This window comes from Lactuca serriola, chromosome 1, assembly GCF_051521515.1.
Source record: "Lactuca serriola cultivar US96UC23 chromosome 1, Lser_US96UC23_V15, whole genome shotgun sequence".
Taxonomy (NCBI): Eukaryota; Viridiplantae; Streptophyta; class Magnoliopsida; order Asterales; family Asteraceae; genus Lactuca; species Lactuca serriola.
The window spans coordinates 131,473,125-131,496,034 of NC_136408.1; the positions used below are offsets into that span (position 1 = coordinate 131,473,125).

Genomic DNA, 22,910 nt, shown 5'->3' on the forward strand with positions numbered 1-22,910 from the left:
AGTTATGTCACTTCTCATGTCTAATCCATATGCGATTGCAGCTGAGGTAGGTTCATTGATTATTCGTAGAACATTCAGTCCAGGCATACAAATACCAACAAGTTAACAAATCAGAAACCTTATCATTATTAAAATCAAATCCTAATATGTATCAAAATAACACACAAATAAAACCGTAATGTCAGATGAGAACCGTTTGTTTATCAAAATCAAACCTCCTTAAAGGCATATTAAACTAAAAACATACCATTAAACGTAAGAAGAAATAGTTAATTAGATGCAACTACACAAGATAAACACATGAACATGTACAAAGATCTCCAAATACAATTCATATCCTAATTATATTGTCTATACATATTTGATTAAATTTAATTAACAGATTCGTCTATCGAGTGCTTGTGTTCTAGTGCTCACAATTCGATGAAAAACGTCTCTCACTTGCTTCTCCAATGGATCCAGACCATTCTTAATAGCTTCAGACACCATATCCACTTCCTCCACCCTCTTTCTCACCTCCAATTCCAGTTCTTCCGTCAATGGAAACTGCAACGAATCACACAATTCGTTTATAAAACGAGTAGAAATCTCAATGCTTTCAATCTCCTTCAACAATCCACAAGCATTTCTCCTCCCTGTCTTCTTCGATTCCTCCAAAATTCTCTCGTGCAGACCAGTAATCGGAGAACCCCAATTGAAATTCTTGGGTATGTTGAAATGGGATTCTAGTCCACGATCTTGACAAGGGATTGCAGCTACCAAAGCCCACATCACGAATAACAATACATTGCTCATTATGTAAACAGCTACAGCTACAGGTACACGAATGACGTCGGTAGCCTTGGGAGGAACAATGTTGTTCCCAATTGCTTGAAGTTGATTTGAAGCCGACCAAGATCTTGAAACACTCCATGAGAATGATTTGAATTTCTTCAAGGATTTTTGATAATTTTGAGGATCTTTACCAAAGGATCTGTTTCTATGAGCGGAGTTGGATTGTTGATTGTCAAGCATCCCAATTGTTAACTCGATTATCGCCTTTTTGGCTCGCCGGAAGTGACCTTCTCCAAGATATCGTTGATTTCCCAAAGCATGTGAAATGATCTCCAGTTGTTTATGCCATTGTCGGATCTGTTCAATTCCATCTCTAATTGCATTACAAATATCTAATCCTTTGACGCTCCTCTCGAAATAATCCAAAACTAACTTATACGTCATGTAAGATTGGTTGTTGAATGATATGGCTTTGAATTCTTCTTCACAACATAGGAAAACATCTAGGAGATTATAAACCCAGGAAAGAGAAAGGAATTCATGAGAATCGACTTGAGACAAATTGATAAACCTTTGGGTTACATGTCTTTGAAACACTTCAACCTCTTCTTGTTCCTGACTGGTGGCCTCATGAATCGCTGGAGCTCGTTTCATACTCAGTCTTAAAGGCTGAAAACGTGGAGACGATGAACCTTGATAATCAGTTGACGCCATTATCTTGAAAGAAGAATTCAAGAGTGAAAAGGTGAATAATCAGTGTGAATATGAAGAAAGAATGGGTTGGGATGAGTGATGACTAATGATGCCCACTGGTGTATCCAATTTTAGAAAAAAACAATTGAAATACACAACCTACAATCTTATCCAAATAAATAAAAATATTTTTACCACATGTTTTTTTTTCTTTTATTTTGACACATGGGTTTTTCTCGGTTTTTTCATTTATTTATTTTCCACTTGTTATTAATCTGTGTTTTTCAATTATTTATACAAATGCCAACTACTTAATCAACTATAATAAATCAGGATCCATTTTGTCACATGTCAATCTCTCATTAGTTTTTGACACTTGTCATTTTGTAATATTTTGGAAATAAATAATATCACATGTCAATTCTTAGGTTTTCAAATTTTAAAACTAAAAAGCCACATCATATTTATATATTTATATATGTAAAGTATTAAATGTCATAAATATAATATTAAATTGTAATTAATACATTTCTTTATTTTTTGTTGAAAAATTTTATTTTAAAAAATATTTATTGTTTACACTTTAATATTTAATTTATTTTTTAATCAAACCCCGTGTAACACACGAGTTTTACACCTAATATTGTTATATAATAAGAAAAGATTCCTACATTTAAGCCTTCATTCACTTAGGAAATACGGTTTTTTAGAATGCATTTCAATTTGACAGCTAATTCATTGAATTCTAACGACAAGTGTAGAATATAGGGAACGTTACTCTTATATTGATTTAATTTTAGTATCCCATCAAACATTGAAGTACTTAGTTTTTTACAAAGCATTGGAAGAGATACAGTTTCCAACTTCGATCCGAGAAATTAGCTCCCGAATTACCAAGATTTTCGTGTTAGATTAGAAAGAGCGATACTTTATATTCCAACTTCAATCCGAGAAATTGGTTTATTTGTGCATCTAATAAGCTTAATATCAACTTACCTCAGTCTCGCTGGTACCACCATGTGTGCTTGAAGTTGACTTCTTCATCTCATTTAATTCCTTAACAAAATCACAAGAACAGTAGAAAAATCAAGATGCGGCATTGATAACAATCAAGTTAAGGGAAAACAAGGTGAAGAGTGAAAGTTTGTTGACTTTCTGTCATTTTTATTAAATAACCAAATGTACCGGCATGCATGTAAGCAAAAATGAAGGGAGAAGTAAGAAAATGAGAAAAACATAATGATCTGGTTTAAGTTAAATGCCATTCAAAAAAAATGTAGCAAGTCACATTCATTTCCCAAATGACAGGAAAATATTGCGATGTGAAGTTTGGTGGGATTCTGTGAAAGAAAATATTATGATTGCATTATTAATTATTTGTTCAATCGTCATCCATCATCTCATAAGGACATTAGCTTTGTTTAAATTATAACAGCTCGTAAAACAAATGGACACAACATTAAACGCATTGGATGGAATAATTAACAGAAACATAGAAGGATAGTCAAAACTCCATTAATGTCTTGCATAGACCACTTACAAGTTTAACACGAAAGTCAGATTCTAAAGTGAAGTTCCATGGTTTTCTGGGCATTTATTCAAAAGGAAAATAAAAGGGTTGAAGCTTTCCTAGGCCGTGTTTGGGACCCAGGAAAAAATCCGAACATATATGTGATGAAATATTGAACATCACTTTATCTATCAAGTTCGTCATCTACAGACACTGCTTGCTTTAGCCATGTATTTGTTGTAAATTCATGCATCCAGACGGTGGGTAGGTAGGGCAATTCCAAGGCATACCAAAATTTCCGGCCTTATGTACTAGCAACCAAATTATTAAAAAAAAAAAACATTTTTTCTTATTTCTCAAGCCCAAAATTTGTCATGTACGTGTGCAACTACATTGTGAATGAAAAAGGAAATTATCAAACATCTAATAAATCTAAAAAGCAAAAAGAAGGTAGAAATATGTGGTAAGCATGCAAGTTTCAAGTGATGATTAGTTTTGAGGTTCTTCTAAAATCAACAAATTCTGCTTAAAGTTGGCTAGTCCATGAGTTAAAAAGTATAAAATTTATGTATTATCGTTCATCGTCTTTGTTTAGGGTAGTTATTATTTGATTAGATATATACTTTCCATGTGTTTGAATATGTATTTTAGATAATCATTGTTGTAGATTATCTTTACCATTGTATTATCCTTATATAAAGGGATTTCATGTATCAATAATATTCAAGGATTATTCCGTAAACACTTTTATGGTGTAAGACCCCTTTCACTAAAAAACCCTAAGTTTCGTCACCCTCTACCATAATAGATCTACCTCCAGCCACCATTATCACCATGCCTGGTGACGACACCCTTGCTCTGCTGCTAAGAAGCAGTTGAATCTTCATCCGGTTACAAACATCCAAAATAAAGTTTGTATTCTTGATGGCACAAGGTAACGAGTTCATCTTTGGTGAAACTCTTCAAATTCCATGCACAAGGGTACAAACTTCTTCTTCATATACATGGCACCTCGACACCTGCCAAAACCGAACTTACCTTCGAATCATAGGAAGAAATTGACGCTATTGTCCTTCAATGGATCTAAGGAACATTGTCGGATGAACTTCTAGTTCGGGTCCTTGACACTGACACCACTACCCAGGGGCTAGTCTATTCATAGTGAAGGTAGGTCACTTGAACTAACTTTTTATTTTAGTTTTATAAGAGATAATAGGTAAACATAAATGGTGACCTATCTTAAAAATCTGGAGTGAACTGCCATAATATTTTTTGCAAAAAAAAAAAAATGTATAAATCAAGACTACAAAAGCCCACATTTTATAAGGCAAAATACCCAAATCATTTAAAGGTATAATCCAACAAAAAATAGTCCAATATAAATCATCGATCAACACAAATAAGAAATCGCCCAATGCCGTACGTTGGGCGCCAACCCTCTTCCATCGCCAACGGCGGCGCCGACCTCCACCACCACCAACCCAAACCCACAACTAGTATTTTTTTTTCATTTTTTATCAGTTACACTTAAATAGTGAACCACATGGTTTTACATTCTAAACTTGCCCCTGCCACTACCTATAACACATGGAAATGTATCCGTGTCACCTTCCTCAACAATAAAGGATCACATGTCATTGCTTTCAAACATACCTGGATGAATACTATCAAAGCTCAAAAATCTCACCAATCAATTTACAGATATCCGGTCAGTCAGAGACTTCTTCAAATAGTCCGCATGTTTCCCACCGAATGACATCGTCGTTTCATTTTTCAACGAAAGTCACTGAATTAGGACAATTCAAGAAGCATGGTTCAACTAGAGCAACATCTTCCTCCTCATTGCCACGACCATCAATAGATCTCTACCGCTTTACCGTGATGACTGATCTCCATCTTACCACGATGGGGGCAACATGGATATGGTCGGAGACGCAATTCCCAGGTTGATCCTCTCGCGGAGGCCGCACTACCAACTAAGGATGAGGACGTGACATCAACGTCGTTGGAGTACCACTTGCGTATCCACTATGGGCCTGGTGGGCACCACCTCCCTATCTGTATCCTACTATGAACTCAGAGACAATTATTGGTCCACTCCATACTCCATTGTCCTTTACTAATATACAATTTATTATTGTTGGCTATGGAAAGTCTATACCAATTAAAGGATTCAGTAATGCCCTATACAAAACCACCACCCAAATCTTTTCTCTAAATAACATCCTTTATAGCCCAAACATTTTTCAAAATATTTTATCTGCTCAAAATTTCACTATAGACAACAATGTTTCTCTAGATTTGAACCCAGATGGCTTGTTTATGAAGGAACATGAAGATCTTTCACAACATCATGTCGAAGGTGATCTTTATCCGTTTATAACACCCACTTCTCAACCTTCTGTAGATTTAGTTGTTTCATCGTATGACATGTGGCACAACCATGCTGACCATATCGGACCTTCAATTTTAGATTTTTTACGTAGTCATCTTTTCATTTTATGTAATGAACACAAACATTTTTTGTTTGTCATTCTTGTCAACTTGCAAATAATAAATGTTTGCCATTTTATGAGTCTAGTTCCCTTACGTTTGGCACCATTTGACATCATTAATTGTAACCTTTGGGCATCTCCCATTACAAGCAAAGCATCTTACAAGAACTATATTGTTCTTATCGATAATTATATCCAATATGTTTGGGTATACTAATTCAAATTCAAATCTTAAACATTCATCAATTTCTACAAATTTCATCAACTTATTAATACCCAATTCAAAGATAAAATAAAAGTTTTCCAATGTAACTTCTGCAGTGATAACTCCAGTTTCAAGACTTCTTCTTCCACCTACGACCTTACATTCTGGTTCTCATGTCCTTAAACTTCTCCACAAAATGGAAAGTCAAACACATGATACACCATCTTAATGATATCATATGTTCTCTTCTAGATCATGCAAATCTCCATAGCTCCCACTTGTTGAGGCTCTTCACACTTCTTGCTAACTATACAACATCCTCCCTATAAAACACCTTAACTCTCGTACTACTACTTTTAACCTTTACTTTCACCATCCCACCTATGACTACTTCAAGGTATTTGGTTGTTCTTGATACACCAACACTTCAACTACCCAACCAATAAATTACATGCTCGATCCACTTGTTATGTCATCCTTGGCTACCCCACCAATTTTCAGCGTTATCGTTGCTATGAACCTTCCATTGGCAACGTGATTCTATCTCGCCATGACGTCGCTGACGAGCTATCCCTACCTTATGTTGACCCCTCCCCACCTTTTACACTTTCCTTGATGACGATATTGTCCTTGTCTCCATTCTCCATAATCTCGAACCATCACAACCACCCCACCCTTCAACCGAACCAACATCTGCTCCCCATCTCCGCATAAGACACCACCTCCACCTTCGCCTAACCCTCTACGTTCCAACTGTTAAGTGTTATTTTCCCAAGAAGAACATTTCATTCAGCAAAGATATATATACAATACAAACCCTTTTGGCCAAAATACACAATACAATGGGTTAAGTAATGGACCTAAATGTTCCTATGTTCAAACTGGTCTTAAATTTGTTGAAAAGTTGTGTTGGGAGGCCTTTTGTAAAGATGTCGGCATATTGAGTGGATGAGGGGACATGAAAAACACGAACAACGCCCATGGGCTTGTTCCCTAGTTAAATGTGTGAAGTAGGTGGCTGAATTCACTAAGGAGGAATCTACGACTGGGAGGGAATCACAGGTAGGGTACTCCAATGTTGATAAAATTATGCAGGAGGTGGGGGATAAAAGAATCAGCCATAGTGAAGAGGCTGCTGAGGAGAAGTACCAGGTGCTTGGTGCCGATAAGGCAATAATTAGGGTGATTACCCCTTTTGCGGTGATTGCTTCCTCCCCCATGATTCTGATTTTTTTCCATGGTGGGGAGGGTTAGTTCCAGCGTAAAGTATAGATGGAGAAGAAGAGTGATGGTCGTGAGAGAGATGTGGAACCGTATGAGCAGCCAATTGAGTTTCTTCCACAGATAAGGTGGAGCGCATCACAAAAAACGAAGGTAAAGGCTTGGTATGTTGTAAGACATTTGCCACATTTTCAAATTTACTTGAGAGACTGTTGGGGGAGTAATTGATGTGGTTTCTGTCTTTGACTTTCTCTCCAAGGCGTTCAAGAAGATCAGCTAGGTGTCTGATGTTGTCGTAGTAGGCTTGAACCGATAGATCCCCCATTTAGATGTTCTTGAGTTCTTTTTCAAGTTGTGTGGCTATGGATTCTTGATCTTGGTAGAAAATGGCGTCAAGATTAAGCCAAAATTTTCGAGCATTAGTATTAGTGGAGTGAGGAGTGACGAGGTTTTTTGAGATGGACCCTAATAACCAAAGCTTCACCATGTTGTCAAGCTTCTCCCTTTTAGGATTGGTACGAGTCTTGTTGGGATAGTCTTAAGTGTTATTGGTATGATCAAGAACACCGTAAGAAATGCAGTGGGCTTTGAATAAATCGCTCCAAGGACCATACTTGTGTGTATTAAGGTCAAGAATAAGAGGTACATAAATTTTGATGTTTGTTATGCCATAAGCTTTATGAAGTGATGTTGATGAGGAGCATCCTGTCATTATTGAAAGGGAGTAGATAAAAGATACCGGAATAGAAAGAACAAATAAGGGAGAATAGAATGAGTTGCAGGATTGACTATTTTAGGGTTTAGGGAAGCCTAATACCATGTTAAGTGTTATTTTCCCATGAAGAAGATTCCATTTAGCAAATATATAAATACAATACAAACCCTTTTAGGCCAAATACAAAATACATTGGGCAAAGTAATGAACCTATAATACGACAAGAATAATACATAAATAAATAGGTATCCACTAAGACCAACCTACCTCCTATGGATCCTATTACCACCTATGTCACCACATGACTACTCGTGCCCGCACCGGCATAACCACTTGGTCTCTTGCATAATGGGATAAATAATGGACATATAATCTCCACAATTCAACCACCCCAACTAATTCCTTGTCCCTAAAACTACATCGATGAATTATCAGACTCCAATTGGTCTCTTGCAATGAAAAACGAATATAGTGCATTAAAAGAAAATAACACATAGGAGCTTGTTCCTCAACCCAAGGACCACCCTATTATTCGGCGTATGTGGTTCTACTACTACTACAAGTTCCAAGGTGAAGGAAGCCTCCAATGCTATAAAGTGCGACTAGCCATTTGATTTTGATGACACCTTTAGCCATTTCGTCAAACCAGACCATTCGGTTCGTCCTAAGCTTAGTCATCTCTCGATTATGTCCAATACACTAGGTTTGTTGATCATAATGCTCCTCATCATGTTTCTCGTCCATGAAAGTCCCTATATGGCCTAAAGTAAGCCTCCAAGCATAGTTCCACTGATTCACCTCAGCAGTGTTTGCCACACATTGCTCTTATTTACCGTCATGAAAAACGCACAACATATTTACTCCTCAATCTCGATGACATTATCCTCACCACCTACGACTTCGATTTTCTAAAATAGGTTATAGCCTCTTCCAGGTTCAATACACACGTGACATTCTTCAACGCGCAAAACATGACCTTGCGTAATGCCTGCTCCACACTCATTCATCCAAACTTAATGGTGGCACCAGTCCCCTCCTTCTGATAATACCCTCTACCACAGTCTCATCAGTGCATGTCACTACCTTACTTTTATGATGCGAATTGCCGCGGGGGGGGGGGGGGTGTTACTTGCGCCAATCCACTTTCGATTATTGCGTCTATCTGGATGACAATCTGTGTCATGGTTATCGAAACGAAAAAGATACTTTTTTCCGCTCGAGCGCCGAGGACAAAGGACGTGACCAATTTTGTAGCCGAGACTTGTTACTTTAAGTTTACTACTATAGCTTCATGTACCCATGACCAAAGTAACGGTAGTGTATCGTGACAGTGTCTTAGTTTTTAATTGGCAGAAAACCTTATTTAGTACCAACGGACCAAACATGTTAAAATTGATATTCATTTTGTCTGTGAAAAAGTTCATGTGGGTCATATGTGTGTTCTTCACTTGCCAGCAACGTATCAATATGCATATATTTTAACCAAGGGTCTTTTGTGAGTACTCTTTGAAAGGTTTCATTCCATTTTTAGCGTTTGCTCCTTTCCCGCTCCAACTGCAACAAACTATGAGAAGATATATCTTTTCCATGTATTTGAATATGTATTTTAGATAATGATTGCTATAAATTATCTCTACCGTTGTACCATCCCTATGCAAGAGATTTCCAGTTCAGTAATATTCAAGGATTATTCCATAAACAGTTTTAGTTATATGTTTAGTATGTTCGTAGTAGAGGTTGACAGGTAGCATATGAATGCATTTTTTGTAAGACCTATTAAATGTGTATATCAATCAACAAAATATGATGAAGACATTTAGTGAAAGGGAACCATCTAAAATGATGTAAAACAAATTTCTTGTTTGGAATTGTGAACTTACTTTAGTTGACATTTGGTACAAAACTACTTGAGTCTGTTGTTGTTTTGTCTTATTTGTTTCTTAGTGTTGATCATGATATATTATTAATAATTTTGTATCATAAAATGTAAAAATATATATAAAAAATTAGTGAATTTTTATTAAGTTTAATCTTCAAAGGGCTTTTTGTTTTTTTTTTCTCCCTCCCTAGACCTAAATTAGGTTACGAACGACCCTGATTTGACCGGAGTGAGTTAATTTCCATCACAAGGAAAATCAGAACTCTTTTATTTTGAATGCTACATGTAATACTCAATTACCTTTATTGTTGTTTCTCCAAATTTAGACGACGTGGAAGATTTCATGGTCTCACCAAGCAGGCTTGATGTGAACTCCGAAGTTTTATCTATGATTGATGATTTTGACATCTCTGCAATCTTGTAAATTTCCTCCTATTTGTTATTCAGAAATACGAGAGCGAAATTAGCAAAACCCAATCATTACACTACATATAACCAAATTAGCCTTGAGTACCATAAGGTTAATCCGGATTATAATGGTTCGGTTAATCTGTTCACTTATGTGAACTCATGTGATATTTGGCGAAGACTAGGAAAAACCATTGATATTAAATTTGAAGGTATCATTAAAGCAATGTGAACGGGGATTTGAGATGTATATCAATTGTGTTTGAATTATAGGTATATTATTGTAACAGTAGAGGATTGTAAAAATCAACTATTATGATAGAACGACTAACAAAGGTAGGATGCAAGAGTAGGCTCATTCATATTATTCATGCAAGGAGTTTCTGCCAAATAAAAAAAAACATTATAAAACAGTATAGAGGAAATTTACCGATTCAGGACCATGCATGATGCATCTAACAAAATTTAACTCAGTAAATGATGGATTCAACTGCATAGGTCGACCTGTCTTTCTCCATCCTCGAACCTCTGTAACATTGTGTCACAAGATAAACTTTCTTTATTTGCAGCATAAATCTCATACAAATGCCCATAATTAGCTTGACAAGAGGGACATACCTGTACATTCAATGGTATCACCAACTAAAATACTAAACCAACCAGCAGTCAGTCTACCAACTTCCATTAACTCAAACAAATCACGGCGACAAAGATAGTATGCTCGTGTGCTTAATTGAAATCCAGACAAATCTCCTCCAAGAACTTCTATCCATTCAATGTTATTTTCCAAGTTTTCCTCGGCTACTTTATCATCAGTATAAACAAGGCTCACACCACATTCATGAACCTCCAATCCATTTATCACAGCGATAGAAACATTGACTTTATCTCCAATGTCCAACGTGTTTCCAATTGGCCAATAGCTTAACCATATACCAACTTCACCCAATTCAGGTTTGCCAAAGACTTTGGGGTTGTACATCAAATCAACACCATTGGTTGTATTGATTTTACAGAACCATACCCAATCATCATCACTTGAAATTGTATATTTGAAAGTTACATCAACTCCTTTGAGCCTTTTATTCTTGGGAGGAGGAGGCATGTCAAAGGATAAAGATGATGACTCCGATACATATGTAGACTTCATGTTTGGATCCTCCATGTCTGGCAGAGATGTGCTCATTATATTGAATTCATACAACATCTATCCCATGCAAGAGAACAATATTTTAGTCACATATAATCAGTTTATACGTGGTATCTTTGGTGTGCTCAATCTCATGTAAGTATTTGAGAGAGAATCAACGTACCTGGACACACGAACTTCTTCCTTTGGTGAGCTCGTCATCACCAACCAAGCACACCTCATGATTTTCATATTCTTTTAGCCACTTCATATGTCCCAAATCATTTCCTTCAAGTTTGGTTATAGGCACCAATTTGATAAAGCCTTCAATTTCTAATAAACTAATACAGCCTTCATAGCCAAATTCTTGCAATGTGAATCGATGTGATTGGAAATTTATTTCCTCCAGTGATTTACAATAGTATATATACAATTCTGCAAGTGTGCTTGGGAGACATGGAAGCCTTTTAAGCATTGAGCATGAAGTCAAATCTAGGACCCGAAGATTTTTAAGATGGTCATAACAAGGCAGAAACTCAAATAGACTATAGCCTAAATTCAAGTACTCCATACATTGTTGAGCACTGAAACTCAGAGGAAAAGAATCAGTACAGTAAAGATTGCAGTCATTAAGGAATAAGCGGTGTAATGAACTTGGGAAGGAAAAAGTAGGTTGTTTTGTAACTTTTCCACCAGAGGTAGAAGCTTTTAGATCTAGATCTGTTTTCACACTCTCGCAAAGATTTTTGCATCCTGTCATATTCAGTAGTGTAAGATTCTTCAGGTCTCCAATGGTTTTGCATACACGAGTCAGACTGCGACAATTCCAAAGAATCAAAGTCTGTAGATGAGGGATCATGGACATGTTGCGGATTTCAGATAGATCATGCGAGTGTGTAAGATTCAGAATCTGCAGCGACTGAAGTACCTGTTGCAAAAGTAATAAGATTTATATAGCAATCAATGTCTGCATAAAGAAAATTAAGGACTGAGAAGCTAAACCAATAATGCACTAAAAAAAGATGCTGAGTTCCCTACCATGGGTGCTTCAAATACTTCCAATTTGCTATAGCTCATATCTATAGCCACCAAATTTCCCATGAATAAGTCAGAGAGTATGGTTCTTAAATTGGATCCAAGCCAGCAGAGCCATCTTAAGTCTTCTGAAAAGTTCCCATAGGTCCCGGTGAGCTTCACAAAGTTTAGTTTGAGCAATTTTAGTCTATCCATCTTTTGAAGTGCATCTGTCTTAAGGTTTGATGGCTGCAGATTCATCATGAAGACAGATGTATAGTAAACATACTATCAGATGTAGATTAAATATCTGTGTGTGTGTGTTTAAATATACAAAATGTATGCACGCACGTACTTCAGCTCCTAGTGATTCTGTATTACCTTGAAAGTAAACATCTGTTTATCTAGCATTTGCATGTCAAGTGCTAAACCTTCCATTGATTTTGAACCCTAAAAGGAAAAAATGAATAAGTTGTAAAATTGAAATGAGAAGAGCGTGAAGAAAAGAAAAGTAGGATTAACTTATATACATATAAGAAGCATCTTACCTCTCCCTTAGTCAATATTTTATGAGATTCTCCACTAAGCCAGACTCTACTACGTTCTATAGGGAATCTTGATTCTTGACGAACTATGTTTTTCCCCATCTCTTGAACCAATCGATGCATCATCAGTTTCTTGTTTGGTGAAACAGAAAGAAGGCATCTGTTGGATAGGCTTTTGATCCCCGACAATGCATTGTAATCGTGCTCCAATATCTTTACAACATAATCCATGTCTACGCCAACAAAAAAACAAGCAATATGCAAAAATAACTCTTTTTCTATGTCAAACGACAATGACTTATAGCTCATGATAAGTACATTTTGAATTCTAGAATCCATTTCTTTTTCAAGCAAATTCAATTGGCTTTTCCAATGTAAAATGGTATTGTTATTGGATAGAGAAGAAGCCAATACTACAAGAGCCAAAGGATTTCCTTCACAATATCGTATTGCTTCAACTGCAAGCTCCTCGAAACCTTCCATGGGGACTTTGGAACCAAAAGCATGACGACTTAAAAGCTCTAACGATTCATCATCATTCAATAGTTCCATTTTATAATCTCGACACCTCCAATTTTTGGACTTAAACCAACTATTTGTGTTTTCCCTCGTTGTTGTTATGATAATCTTGCTTTGTGCATTAATCATCCCAGTTCCAAGTAATGCAATTAACTGACTTTCTTCAGTAATGTCATCAAGAACAATAAGAGACCTTTTGGTTTGTAAGGCCTCCTTAATCTCCCATGTACCTTCAAACACACTAGGTATTTTCCTTTTCTTGCCTCCTAAAATACCTTTGAGAAGTTGTTCTTGTAACATACGTAAACCATCGGGCACTTCACATTTGTGGCCAATGCCTTCAACAAAACTCATGTTTTCATATGTTTTCCAATTTGAATCGTAAATATATTTGGCCAGTGTTGTCTTGCCACTTCCACCCATGCCACAAATTGCTAAAAATTCAACATTGGGTTGATTTAACCACATACTAATGTTGGCATATCGAGTGGCCATCCCTGTTATATTGGGTGGGAGAATAACTTCTCTGCGATCCAGTTTATTGTAAATGACGTCAACAATCTCCTTCAGAAACTCTGCTTCAGACCTGGAATAACATGGAAAAAAAAGGGTCAAATTAATGGAGTGGTATTTAGAGATACTTTAGTATAGCTAAATTTGACTTCCACTTAGGTTAATTTCCCAAAAATGATAAAAATTTCAATTAATAAAGCGTCACAGTATTTGTAATGCTATAGAATTTATTTTTTAATTTAATAGAAAATACATTACTAAATACCAATTTAATCAATATAAAAAAAAATATTGGAGGCCCATTGTTCTATTTGAAGGGATAATACAATTGTTCCCTTAGAGTATCTTCAACCCTACTCCAAACTCCACTTTTTCCTCTATTTTGGAGTTAAACCATCTTCAATCCCACTCCATTTTGAAACATTTTGATTTTAGAGTAAAGAAATAGTAGTACTCCAAATATAGAGTTATATTATTTATTTTTTTAAAATGGAGTTGAGTTTTCACTTGTCAGTTCTAGTACCTCATATTTTAGGTTCATCAATTTCTACTTTGTTTTAATTAGGTAACTTTAATTTAAAAGACATTAATCAATCATACATATAAAGCTAACATTTATTTATCATCTTCATATAAAATTTAATAAGTGTTTGAAAAATTAATAAGTTGAAGGTCTTTTGTGACAATCTTTATAATTTTAAAAAAAGAAAATATACTACAAATATGTTTTTTGCAATTAAAAATGGAATAAGATTAGAAATGAAATACTAGTATTATTTACTCCCTTTATTTTACTCTATTTTAAAGTATAAAAAATGAAGTGTTGGAGATGGTCTTATCTTAACTACCTAAATCAGAAATTAGCATGGATCATAGTTCTGGACTTTGGGGGAATTTTTACAAGAAATAAATAAATAAAGAAGAACACGATGAGATCTAGATCAGATTGTCTTAAACCTATATATGATACATCATTTTCATTCCTTTTTTTATCAAATTAATTACTAATTCACCTACTTTTCCAACTACTATCTCTTACCAATTCATAGGTTAGAGTATTGATACGTATATTAGCAAATAATACACCAAGTATTAGACGGCTAAAATATAATAAATCTAGAATTAGGAAGGGACAAAAAGGCATACCCAGACAAAACCATGCCGGCCAAATCAGCAGCCTCTTTGAGAGCTTTCTTCCACAGGTTCACGTTGTGATCTGTCCACCTTGAAGAGGCTTTGACTTCGATAGCAAATGTTTTAGTATGCTTCCTCAGATCAGAAGGATCGACGTGATAAAAAACAGGTAAAACAAAGTGATTGCACTCCATTCTTTGTTCTAGGATCAGGACAAGCTCGTCTAGACACCATGTTGAAGTTGCATAGTTCTCTGAGAATACAACTACCGAAGCCCTAGATTCTTTGATTATTCTCTTGATCTCCGGCATCAGTTTTTCGCCTCTTTTGATTTCTTCTTCATCCCTAAAAGTACTAATTCCTGCTCTCCTTAGTGCGTAATAAAGATGATCAGTAAAAGAATGACGAGTATCTTCGCCGCTGAAGCTTAGAAAAACATTATTAGAACCATAAGAAGCCATAATACTAATAGAATTGAATCTGCAAGGATGGAAATTGGAAAACGAAGTCAATGGAAAATTTTCGAAAGAATACAGAATGAAGTAACGTTTAAAAAACATAGGTCTTTTCTTTAGTGACCCTCATCAATCACAAAAGGAAGTAACGATTACAGAATAAAATCTAAATCAACATATACTCACATAGAACTCGAGAGTTTTGAAAGGGAAGAGGAGACCGAGAGAGTATAAACGACTGGCTCTAGAGTAAAAAGAAATCCTATACTGTCGCATGTTATCTAAAGGCAGAACTTTCACTTTGCCCCTTCCTCTTCTACAAACCTTCTCTAAAGAGCTTCATGAGTTCCATTTGTCGCCAATATTCTGTATACTTTATAGCATTCCACATTTTCTTTTAGATCAAAACGTCCCTTTGATTTTAGTCCCTCAAAACCAAACAAACTAAGAGGGTGTTTGTTTTTTCTCTGCAGGTCTGCGTGACCTCTTCTGTCTGCGAGGCGCAGACCACGCGCAAACATAATGGTTTGCAATCTGTTTGTTTTTCTGAAGTGCGCAGACATAAAAACGTCTGCGCGAGGTCTTCACCACACAGATATGGGATAGCATCTTCTAAAGTCTGCAAGCCCTTTAACCTAAAAAAAAAAACGCGTCTTTTTTTCTTTTGCTTCCGCCTCCCGTCCTCGTCCAACCCTCCCAGAAAAAACCCTCCATCGTTCGATCGTTCTCCACCTTGCAGCGACCACCACCGTCGCAACCCTCCTCTCCGATCAAAGCCATCAATCGCCGCCTTCCTCTCCGATCCGGCGTCCTCCGATTTTCCGAACTTCATAATCGATTGCAGCAGCCGGCGAACAACAACCCTCGATCGATCGATCGATCGTACTCCACCCTGCTCGATCGTCTGCTCGCCGCCGTTAACCACCCTGCTCGCCACCGGCCGGAGACCGTCGCCCCCACAGCTACACCGGAGACTTCGATCTCACAGGTTCATTTTTTTTTTTCCTGCTGTGAGCTACACGTTTCTGTTTTTATTTTTTCCTGCTGTGAGCTACACGTTTCTGTTATTTGAACCTCATCTTATTCAGATTTAAAATGATGTATTGATAAGGATTCCACAACAATGTTTGTAGTAATTGAACAGGTAGAATAAAAAGCCTCAAAAGATTGTTGTCAACTAAATTGTGTAAAATAAAAACATTTGTAATGAAAGTAATTTATCTTTGAATGTGAAATTGGATTTGATTATGTGTTTGTGCTTCAATTAGCAATTGAACCTAGATTGTTGTGATGTGTTTGTGCTTCAATTAGCAATAAAAAGCCTCAACTAGATTGTTGTGATGTGTTTGTGCTTCAATTAGCAATTGAACCTAGATTTGATTATGTGTTTGTGCTTCAATTAGCAATAAAAAGCCTCAACTAGATTGTTGTGATGTGTTTGTGCTTAAATATGCAGTAATTCAAAGTTGTATATATATATATATATATATATATATATATATATATATATATATATATATATATATATATATGATTATTGATTGTGTATATTTATATGATAGTGTATATGTATATGATTGTTGATTTTGTATGTATATGATAGAAAGCATCAAAAAGAGACATAAGTTTTGTTTATTTTATAGAAGTAAAGTTTTTTGTCGTTAAAGTGAAGTTTATTTGATTTATAAAGTTTTTTAGAAAACTTTGAATTAAAACACTCTAATTGAGGTTATTTATAATTGAATAAAAAGTTTCACATTATTGTGATTGAAAATCAAACAAAATTACAAATTTGTCGTGAAAATAAATTTTTTTTTCTTGAAATAATGATGTTACTTGTTCACTGTTTATTGTTAGTTGGTTATTAGAGATGGGAGAAAAACAACAATGGACCAATGAGCACTTAAAATGCTTATTGGATACTTGTATTGAAGAAGTAGAGAGTGTTGGTAGAAAAGGATTGAGTTTACAGAAAGATTCATGGATAAGGCTTGGAAGAATTCTTAAGGAGAAATTTGGGGTTGAGTTGACTAAAAAACAAATGAAAAACGCATATGACAATCTGAAAGCCAAATACACTGGATGGGTATATTTAAAAAACAAAACCGGTAATATATACAATTCTCAAACAAACACTTTTAATTTAACAGCCGAGGAGTGGGATGATTTTAAGAAGGTACATATACATTAATATACAATAATATATATATATATATATATATATATATATATATATATATATATATATATATATATAACATTTACGTTTGAAGTTGCCAAATATTCTTATACTATTTCTTGTTACATTTGGGTTTAGGGGCATCCGAAAGCTGCTTCTTTGAGAACAATTTCATTGCCTTTTCCAGATCTTTGTGCACGTCTTTTTGATGGAAATAGTGCTACTGGTAATTTTAGGAGTTACTCAACCCAATCATCATCAGTAGCTGGCGCATCCTCCTGTCGTGTTCCACCACTTCAGATCACCGCCACCCCTTTTGATGCAATGGATGATGATGGTGTTGACACTTCTCATCATGAGCCACCACCTTCTGCTGCTTCACCTTCTGCAGCTTCACCTTCTGCTGCTTCACCTTCTGCTGGTTCACCTTCTGCTGGTTCACCATATACTGCTACACCATCTGGTAACCCCAACAAAAGGGCTAAACCCTCAACTCCTGTAGCTCCTAGTGCCTCACCGTCTGCTTCTTCACCTGATGGAACTTCTGTTACTGCTGACGATTTAGCATTTGAAATGAAGAAAGCTCTACAAAGTTTGACTAAAGGGTATACAATTCCTCAGTGTTTAGAGAAGTTAGAGGTCCTTCAGTTAGGCCCTACAGATCCTTTACGCTTTGTCGCATATCATATTTTTGGAGGAACCATGAACATGAGAGAGATGTGGATGCATTTGCCCGATGTTCCCGAGATATTACGAGGGTGGCTTGAGATGACGGGTACTAGTTTAGGAGTTTTGAAGGATGGGAAGATTGTTCGATGATTTTCTAGTGTTGAAAGTATTTGTTAAGTCTTTTTGCCCTTGTTGGAACTACTTTGTTAAATGTTTTTGCCTTTGTTGGAACTATTTTGTTAGGTCTTTTTGCCCTTGTTGGAACTACTTTGTTAAATGTTTTTGCCTTTGTTGGAACTATTTTGTTAGGTCTTTTTGCCCTTGTTGGTACTTGAAATATGATTAATGGAATGTTTATTTGATACTTGAAATATGGTTTATGTAATGTTATTTTGGCTTGAAATATGATAAATGGAATGTTTATTTGATACTTGAAATATGGTTTATGTAATGTTTTTTAAAGTTCTACTTTGTTGATTTTAGGTTCATATGGATCACGATCAAAAGTTACTTCTCGTAATTCTAATGTACCTATACATCCGTTATTTTTGGAAGAGGGGTGTAAAACGATTGCGGGATAATGATTCGGAAATGACGGGACACGAATACACATTGGAGTTATTACACCGTAATCGTTTACAATGTGTTGAAGTATTACGCATGTCCCGTGAATCTTTTGTACGACTATGTGCTCATTTTAGAGCAAATTACTCATTAAAGGACAGCAAACATGTATCAGTTGAGGAAAAGATGGCTATGTTTTTGATGATGATCGGACATAATCAACGTTACGTGATTATCAAGCGGAGATTTCAACACTCGAAGCAAACAATTCATAAATTTTTTTATGAAGTGTTGGAAAAAATGATGCTTTTCGCACAAGATGTTATAGTACCAACATCTTTTAATCCGAATCCAAACATTCCAGGACATAATAGGAGGCTACGAAGGGTTTTCAAAGGAGCAGTTGGTGCACTTGATGGCACTTTGACACATGCTGTTGTCCCTGCTAAGAAACAAGACTTATATAAAAGTAGGGGAAAGGGAGATTGCTACCAAAACGTATTGGCAATATGTGACTTCAATATGATTTTTACATTTGTTGTGACCGGGTGGGAAGGGGTAGCGCATGACTCTAGAATATTATCAGAAGCAGTAGCCGATCCACAAGCATCATTCCCGTTTCCACCACCAGGTAATTTTTTGTTTTTTTTTTAATATTTTCATTTTAATTTGAAAATTGATTAGTGTTTTGCATTTTTTTCAGACAAATATTATCTTTGTGATGCCGCGTATGCACACACTCGAGGATTTATGGCCCCTTATCGTAATGTGAGGTATTGGCTTGGAGATTTTCGTCAAAGACGTGCATTGACCAATAAAGAAAAATTTAACCATGGACATGCAAAACTTCGAAATGTCATTGAGCGTGCTTTTGGTGTTTTGAAAGCACGCTTCCCTATATTGAAGAGGATGGCACCATTCCCGTTTGTGACACAAAGAAACATTGCCATGGCATGCTTCGCGCTTCATAATTATATAAGGAAAGAAGGATTGAGTGATGAGTATTTCGCACGATACGATGAACCCAATGTCCCGTTTCGAAATAACAATGTGGCCATTGATGATGATGAAGACGAGATTCCAACACATGGTACTGCAGCAGACCGTGAATATATGACTCAGTTACGTGATGAAATTGCTGATCAGTTGATGCACAATATACATTGAATTGTTTTAAATGAAATTGTTATTGTAAAACATTTTTTTTTATTGTATGACTAATTTAGGTGCTGTTTGTTTTTCTGAAGCCAAAATGTCTGCAGTCTGCGGACCACATCTGCAAGCCTCTGCAGCAGAAGAGGTGGACCAAACGTCTGCAGTCTGCAATAAGAAGACTGTTTGTTTTTTAACGTCTGCAGGCTGCTGAAATAAACTGAATTTTAAATAAAATTATTTTACAAACTTAAAATGATTTTTCAACACCAAAATTTTAATAATAATAGTCTTATAACATTGAAAATAAAATTCATGCAACTAAGAGGGTGTTTGTTTTTTCTCTGCAGGTCTGCGTGACCTCTTCTGTCTGCGAGGCGCAGACCACGCGTAGACATAATGGTTTGCAGTCTGTTTGTTTTTCTGAAGTACGCAGACATAAAAACGTCTGCGCGAGGTCTTCACCACACAGATATGGGATAGCATCTTCTAAAGTCTGCAAGCCCTTTAACCTAAAAAAAAAACGCGTCTTTTTTTCTTTTGCTTCCGCCTCCCGTCCTCGTCCAACCCTCCCAGAAAAAACCCTCCATCGTTCGATCGTTCTCCACCTTGCAGTGACCACCACCGTCACAACCCTCCTCTCTGATCAAAGCCATCAATCGCCGCCTTCCTCTCCGATCCGGCGTCCTCCGATTTTCCGAACTTCATAATCGATTGCAGCAGCCGGCGAACAACAACCCTCGATCGATCGATCGATCGTACTCCACCCTGCTCGATCGTCTGCTCGCCGCCGTTAACCACCCTGCTCGCCACCGGCCGGAGACCGTCGCCCCCACAGCTACACCGGACACTTCGATCTCACAGGTTCGTTTTTTTTTTTTTTTTTTTTCCTGCTGTGAGCTACATGTTTCTGTTTTTATTTTTTCCTGCTGTGAGCTACACGTTTCTGTTATTTGAGCCTCATCTTATTCAGATTTAAAATGATGTATTGATCAAGATTCCACAACAATCTGTTGTAGTAATTGAACAGGTAGAATAAAAAGCCTCAAAAGATTGTTGTCAACTAAATTGTGTAAAATAAAAACATTTGTAATGAAAGTAATTTATTTTTGAATGTGAAATTGGATTTGATTATGTGTTTGTGCTTCAATTAGCAATTGAACCTAGATTGTTGTGATGTGTTTGTGCTTCAATTAGCAATTGAACCTAGATTTGATTATGTGTTTGTGCTTCAATTAGCAATAAAAAGCCTCAACTAGATTGTTGTGATGTGTTTGTGCTTAAATATGCAGTAATTCAAAGTTGTATATATATATATATATATATATATATATATATATATATATATATATATATATGATTATTGATTGTGTATATTTATATGATAGTGTATATGTATATGATTGTTGATTTTGTATGTATATGATAGAAAGCATCAAAAAGAGACATAAGTTTTGTTTATTTTATAGAAGTAAAGTTTTTTGTCGTTAAAGTGAAGTTTATTTGATTTATAAAGTTTTTTAGAAAACTTTGAATTAAAACACTCTAATTGAGGTTATTTATAATTGAATAAAAAGTTTCACATTATTGTGATTGAAAATCAAACAAAATTACAAATTTGTCGTGAAAATAAATTTTTTTTTCTTGAAATAATGATGTTACTTGTTCACTGTTTATTGTTAGTTGGTTATTAGAGATGGGAGAAAAACAACAATGGACCAATGAGCACTTAAAATGCTTATTGGATACTTGTATTGAAGAAGTAGAGAGTGTTGGTAGAAAAGGATTGAGTTTACAGAAAGATTCATGGATAAGGCTTGGAAGAATTCTTAAGGAGAAATTTGGGGTTGAGTTGACTGAAAAACAAATGAAAAACGCATATGACAATCTGAAAGCCAAATACATTGGATGGGTATATTTAAAAAACAAAACCGGTAATATATACAATTCTCAAACAAACACTTTTAATTTAACAGCCGAGGAGTGGGATGATTTTAAGAAGGTACATATACATTAATATACAATAATATATATATATATATATATATATATATATATATATATATATATAACATTTACGTTTGAAGTTGCCAAATATTCTTATACTATTTCTTGTTACATTTGGGTTTAGGGGCATCCGAAAGCTGCTTCTTTGAGAACAATTCCATTGCCTTTTCCAGATCTTTGTGCACGTCTTTTTGATGGAAATAGTGCTACTGGTAATTTTAGGAGTTACTCAACCCAATCATCATCAGTAGCTGGCGCATCCTCCTGTCGTGTTCCACCACTTCAGATCACCGCCACCCCTTTTGATGCAATGGATGATGATGGTGTTGACACTTCTCATCATGAGCCACCACCTTCTGCTGCTTCACCTTCTGCAGCTTCACCTTCTGCTGCTTCACCTTCTACTGGTTCACCTTCTGCTGGTTCACCATATACTGCTACACCATCCGGTAACCCCAACAAAAGGGCTAAACCCTCAACTCCTGTAGCTCCTAGTGCCTCACCGTCTGCTTCTTCACCTGATGGAACTTCTGTTACTGCTGACGATTTAGCATTTGAAATGAAGAAAGCTCTACAAAGTTTGACTAAAGGGTATACAATTCCTCAGTGTTTAGAGAAGTTAGAGGTCCTTCAGTTAGGCCCTACAGATCCTTTACGCTTTGTCGCATATCATATTTTTGGAGGAACCATGAACATGAGAGAGATGTGGATGCATTTGCCCGATGTTCCCGAGATATTACGAGGGTGGCTTGAGATGACGGGTACCAGTTTAGGAGTTTTGAAGGATGGGAAGATTGTTCGATGATTTTCTAGTGTTGAAAGTATTTGTTAAGTCTTTTTGCCCTTGTTGGAACTACTTTGTTAAATGTTTTTGCCTTTGTTGGAACTATTTTGTTAGGTCATTTTGCCCTTGTTGGAACTACTTTGTTAAATGTTTTTGCCTTTGTTGGAACTATTTTGTTAGGTCTTTTTGCCCTTGTTGGTACTTGAAATATGATTAATGGAATGTTTATTTGATACTTGAAATATGGTTTATGTAATGTTATTTTGGCTTGAAATATGATAAATGGAATGTTTATTTGATACTTGAAATATGGTTTATGTAATGTTTTTTAAAGTTCTACTTTGTT

General features: G+C 35.9%; 1 protein-coding gene across 5 annotated transcripts; it reads right to left on the reverse strand.

Moving 5' to 3' along the window:
• Window positions 1–273: 273 nt before the first annotated feature.
• LOC145098709 (disease resistance protein RML1B-like) lies at window positions 274–15,470 on the reverse strand. 5 transcript variants are annotated; one of them, XM_079036327.1, is made up of 11 exons: window positions 15,396–15,470; window positions 14,767–15,234; window positions 12,592–13,693; window positions 12,425–12,493; window positions 12,068–12,292; window positions 11,214–11,957; window positions 10,519–11,107; window positions 10,331–10,428; window positions 9,793–9,924; window positions 2,464–2,523; window positions 274–1,491 (listed from the first exon to the last, which is right to left on the reverse strand). In XM_079036327.1, exons 2-11 carry the CDS (start codon window positions 15,213–15,215, stop codon window positions 376–378), a joined length of 4,584 nt encoding a protein of 1,527 aa, XP_078892453.1. In that variant the 5' UTR covers window positions 15,216–15,234; window positions 15,396–15,470; the 3' UTR covers window positions 274–375. The 5 variants fall into 5 exon arrangements, with proteins under 5 accessions (XP_078892453.1, XP_078892456.1, XP_078892447.1 ...); XM_079036330.1 differs by having other exon boundaries at window positions 14,767–15,174; window positions 15,396–15,443; XM_079036321.1 differs by lacking the exon at window positions 15,396–15,470 and having other exon boundaries at window positions 14,767–15,381.
• Window positions 15,471–22,910: the final 7,440 nt, after the last annotated feature.

Excerpts from the sequence above, each read along its gene's own strand:
- LOC145098709 (XM_079036321.1), bottom strand. The coding sequence starts at position 15,314 with ATGTTTTTTAAACGTTACTTCATTCTGTATTCTTTCGAAAATTTTCCA. Across the intron at positions 13,694-14,766 it reads GCCGGCATGGTTTTGTCTGG|GTCTGAAGCAGAGTTTCTGA; the intron begins GTATGCCTTTTT and ends ATGTTATTCCAG. Across the intron at positions 10,429-10,518 it reads TGATACCATTGAATGTACAG|AGGTTCGAGGATGGAGAAAG; the intron begins GTATGTCCCTCT and ends ACAATGTTACAG.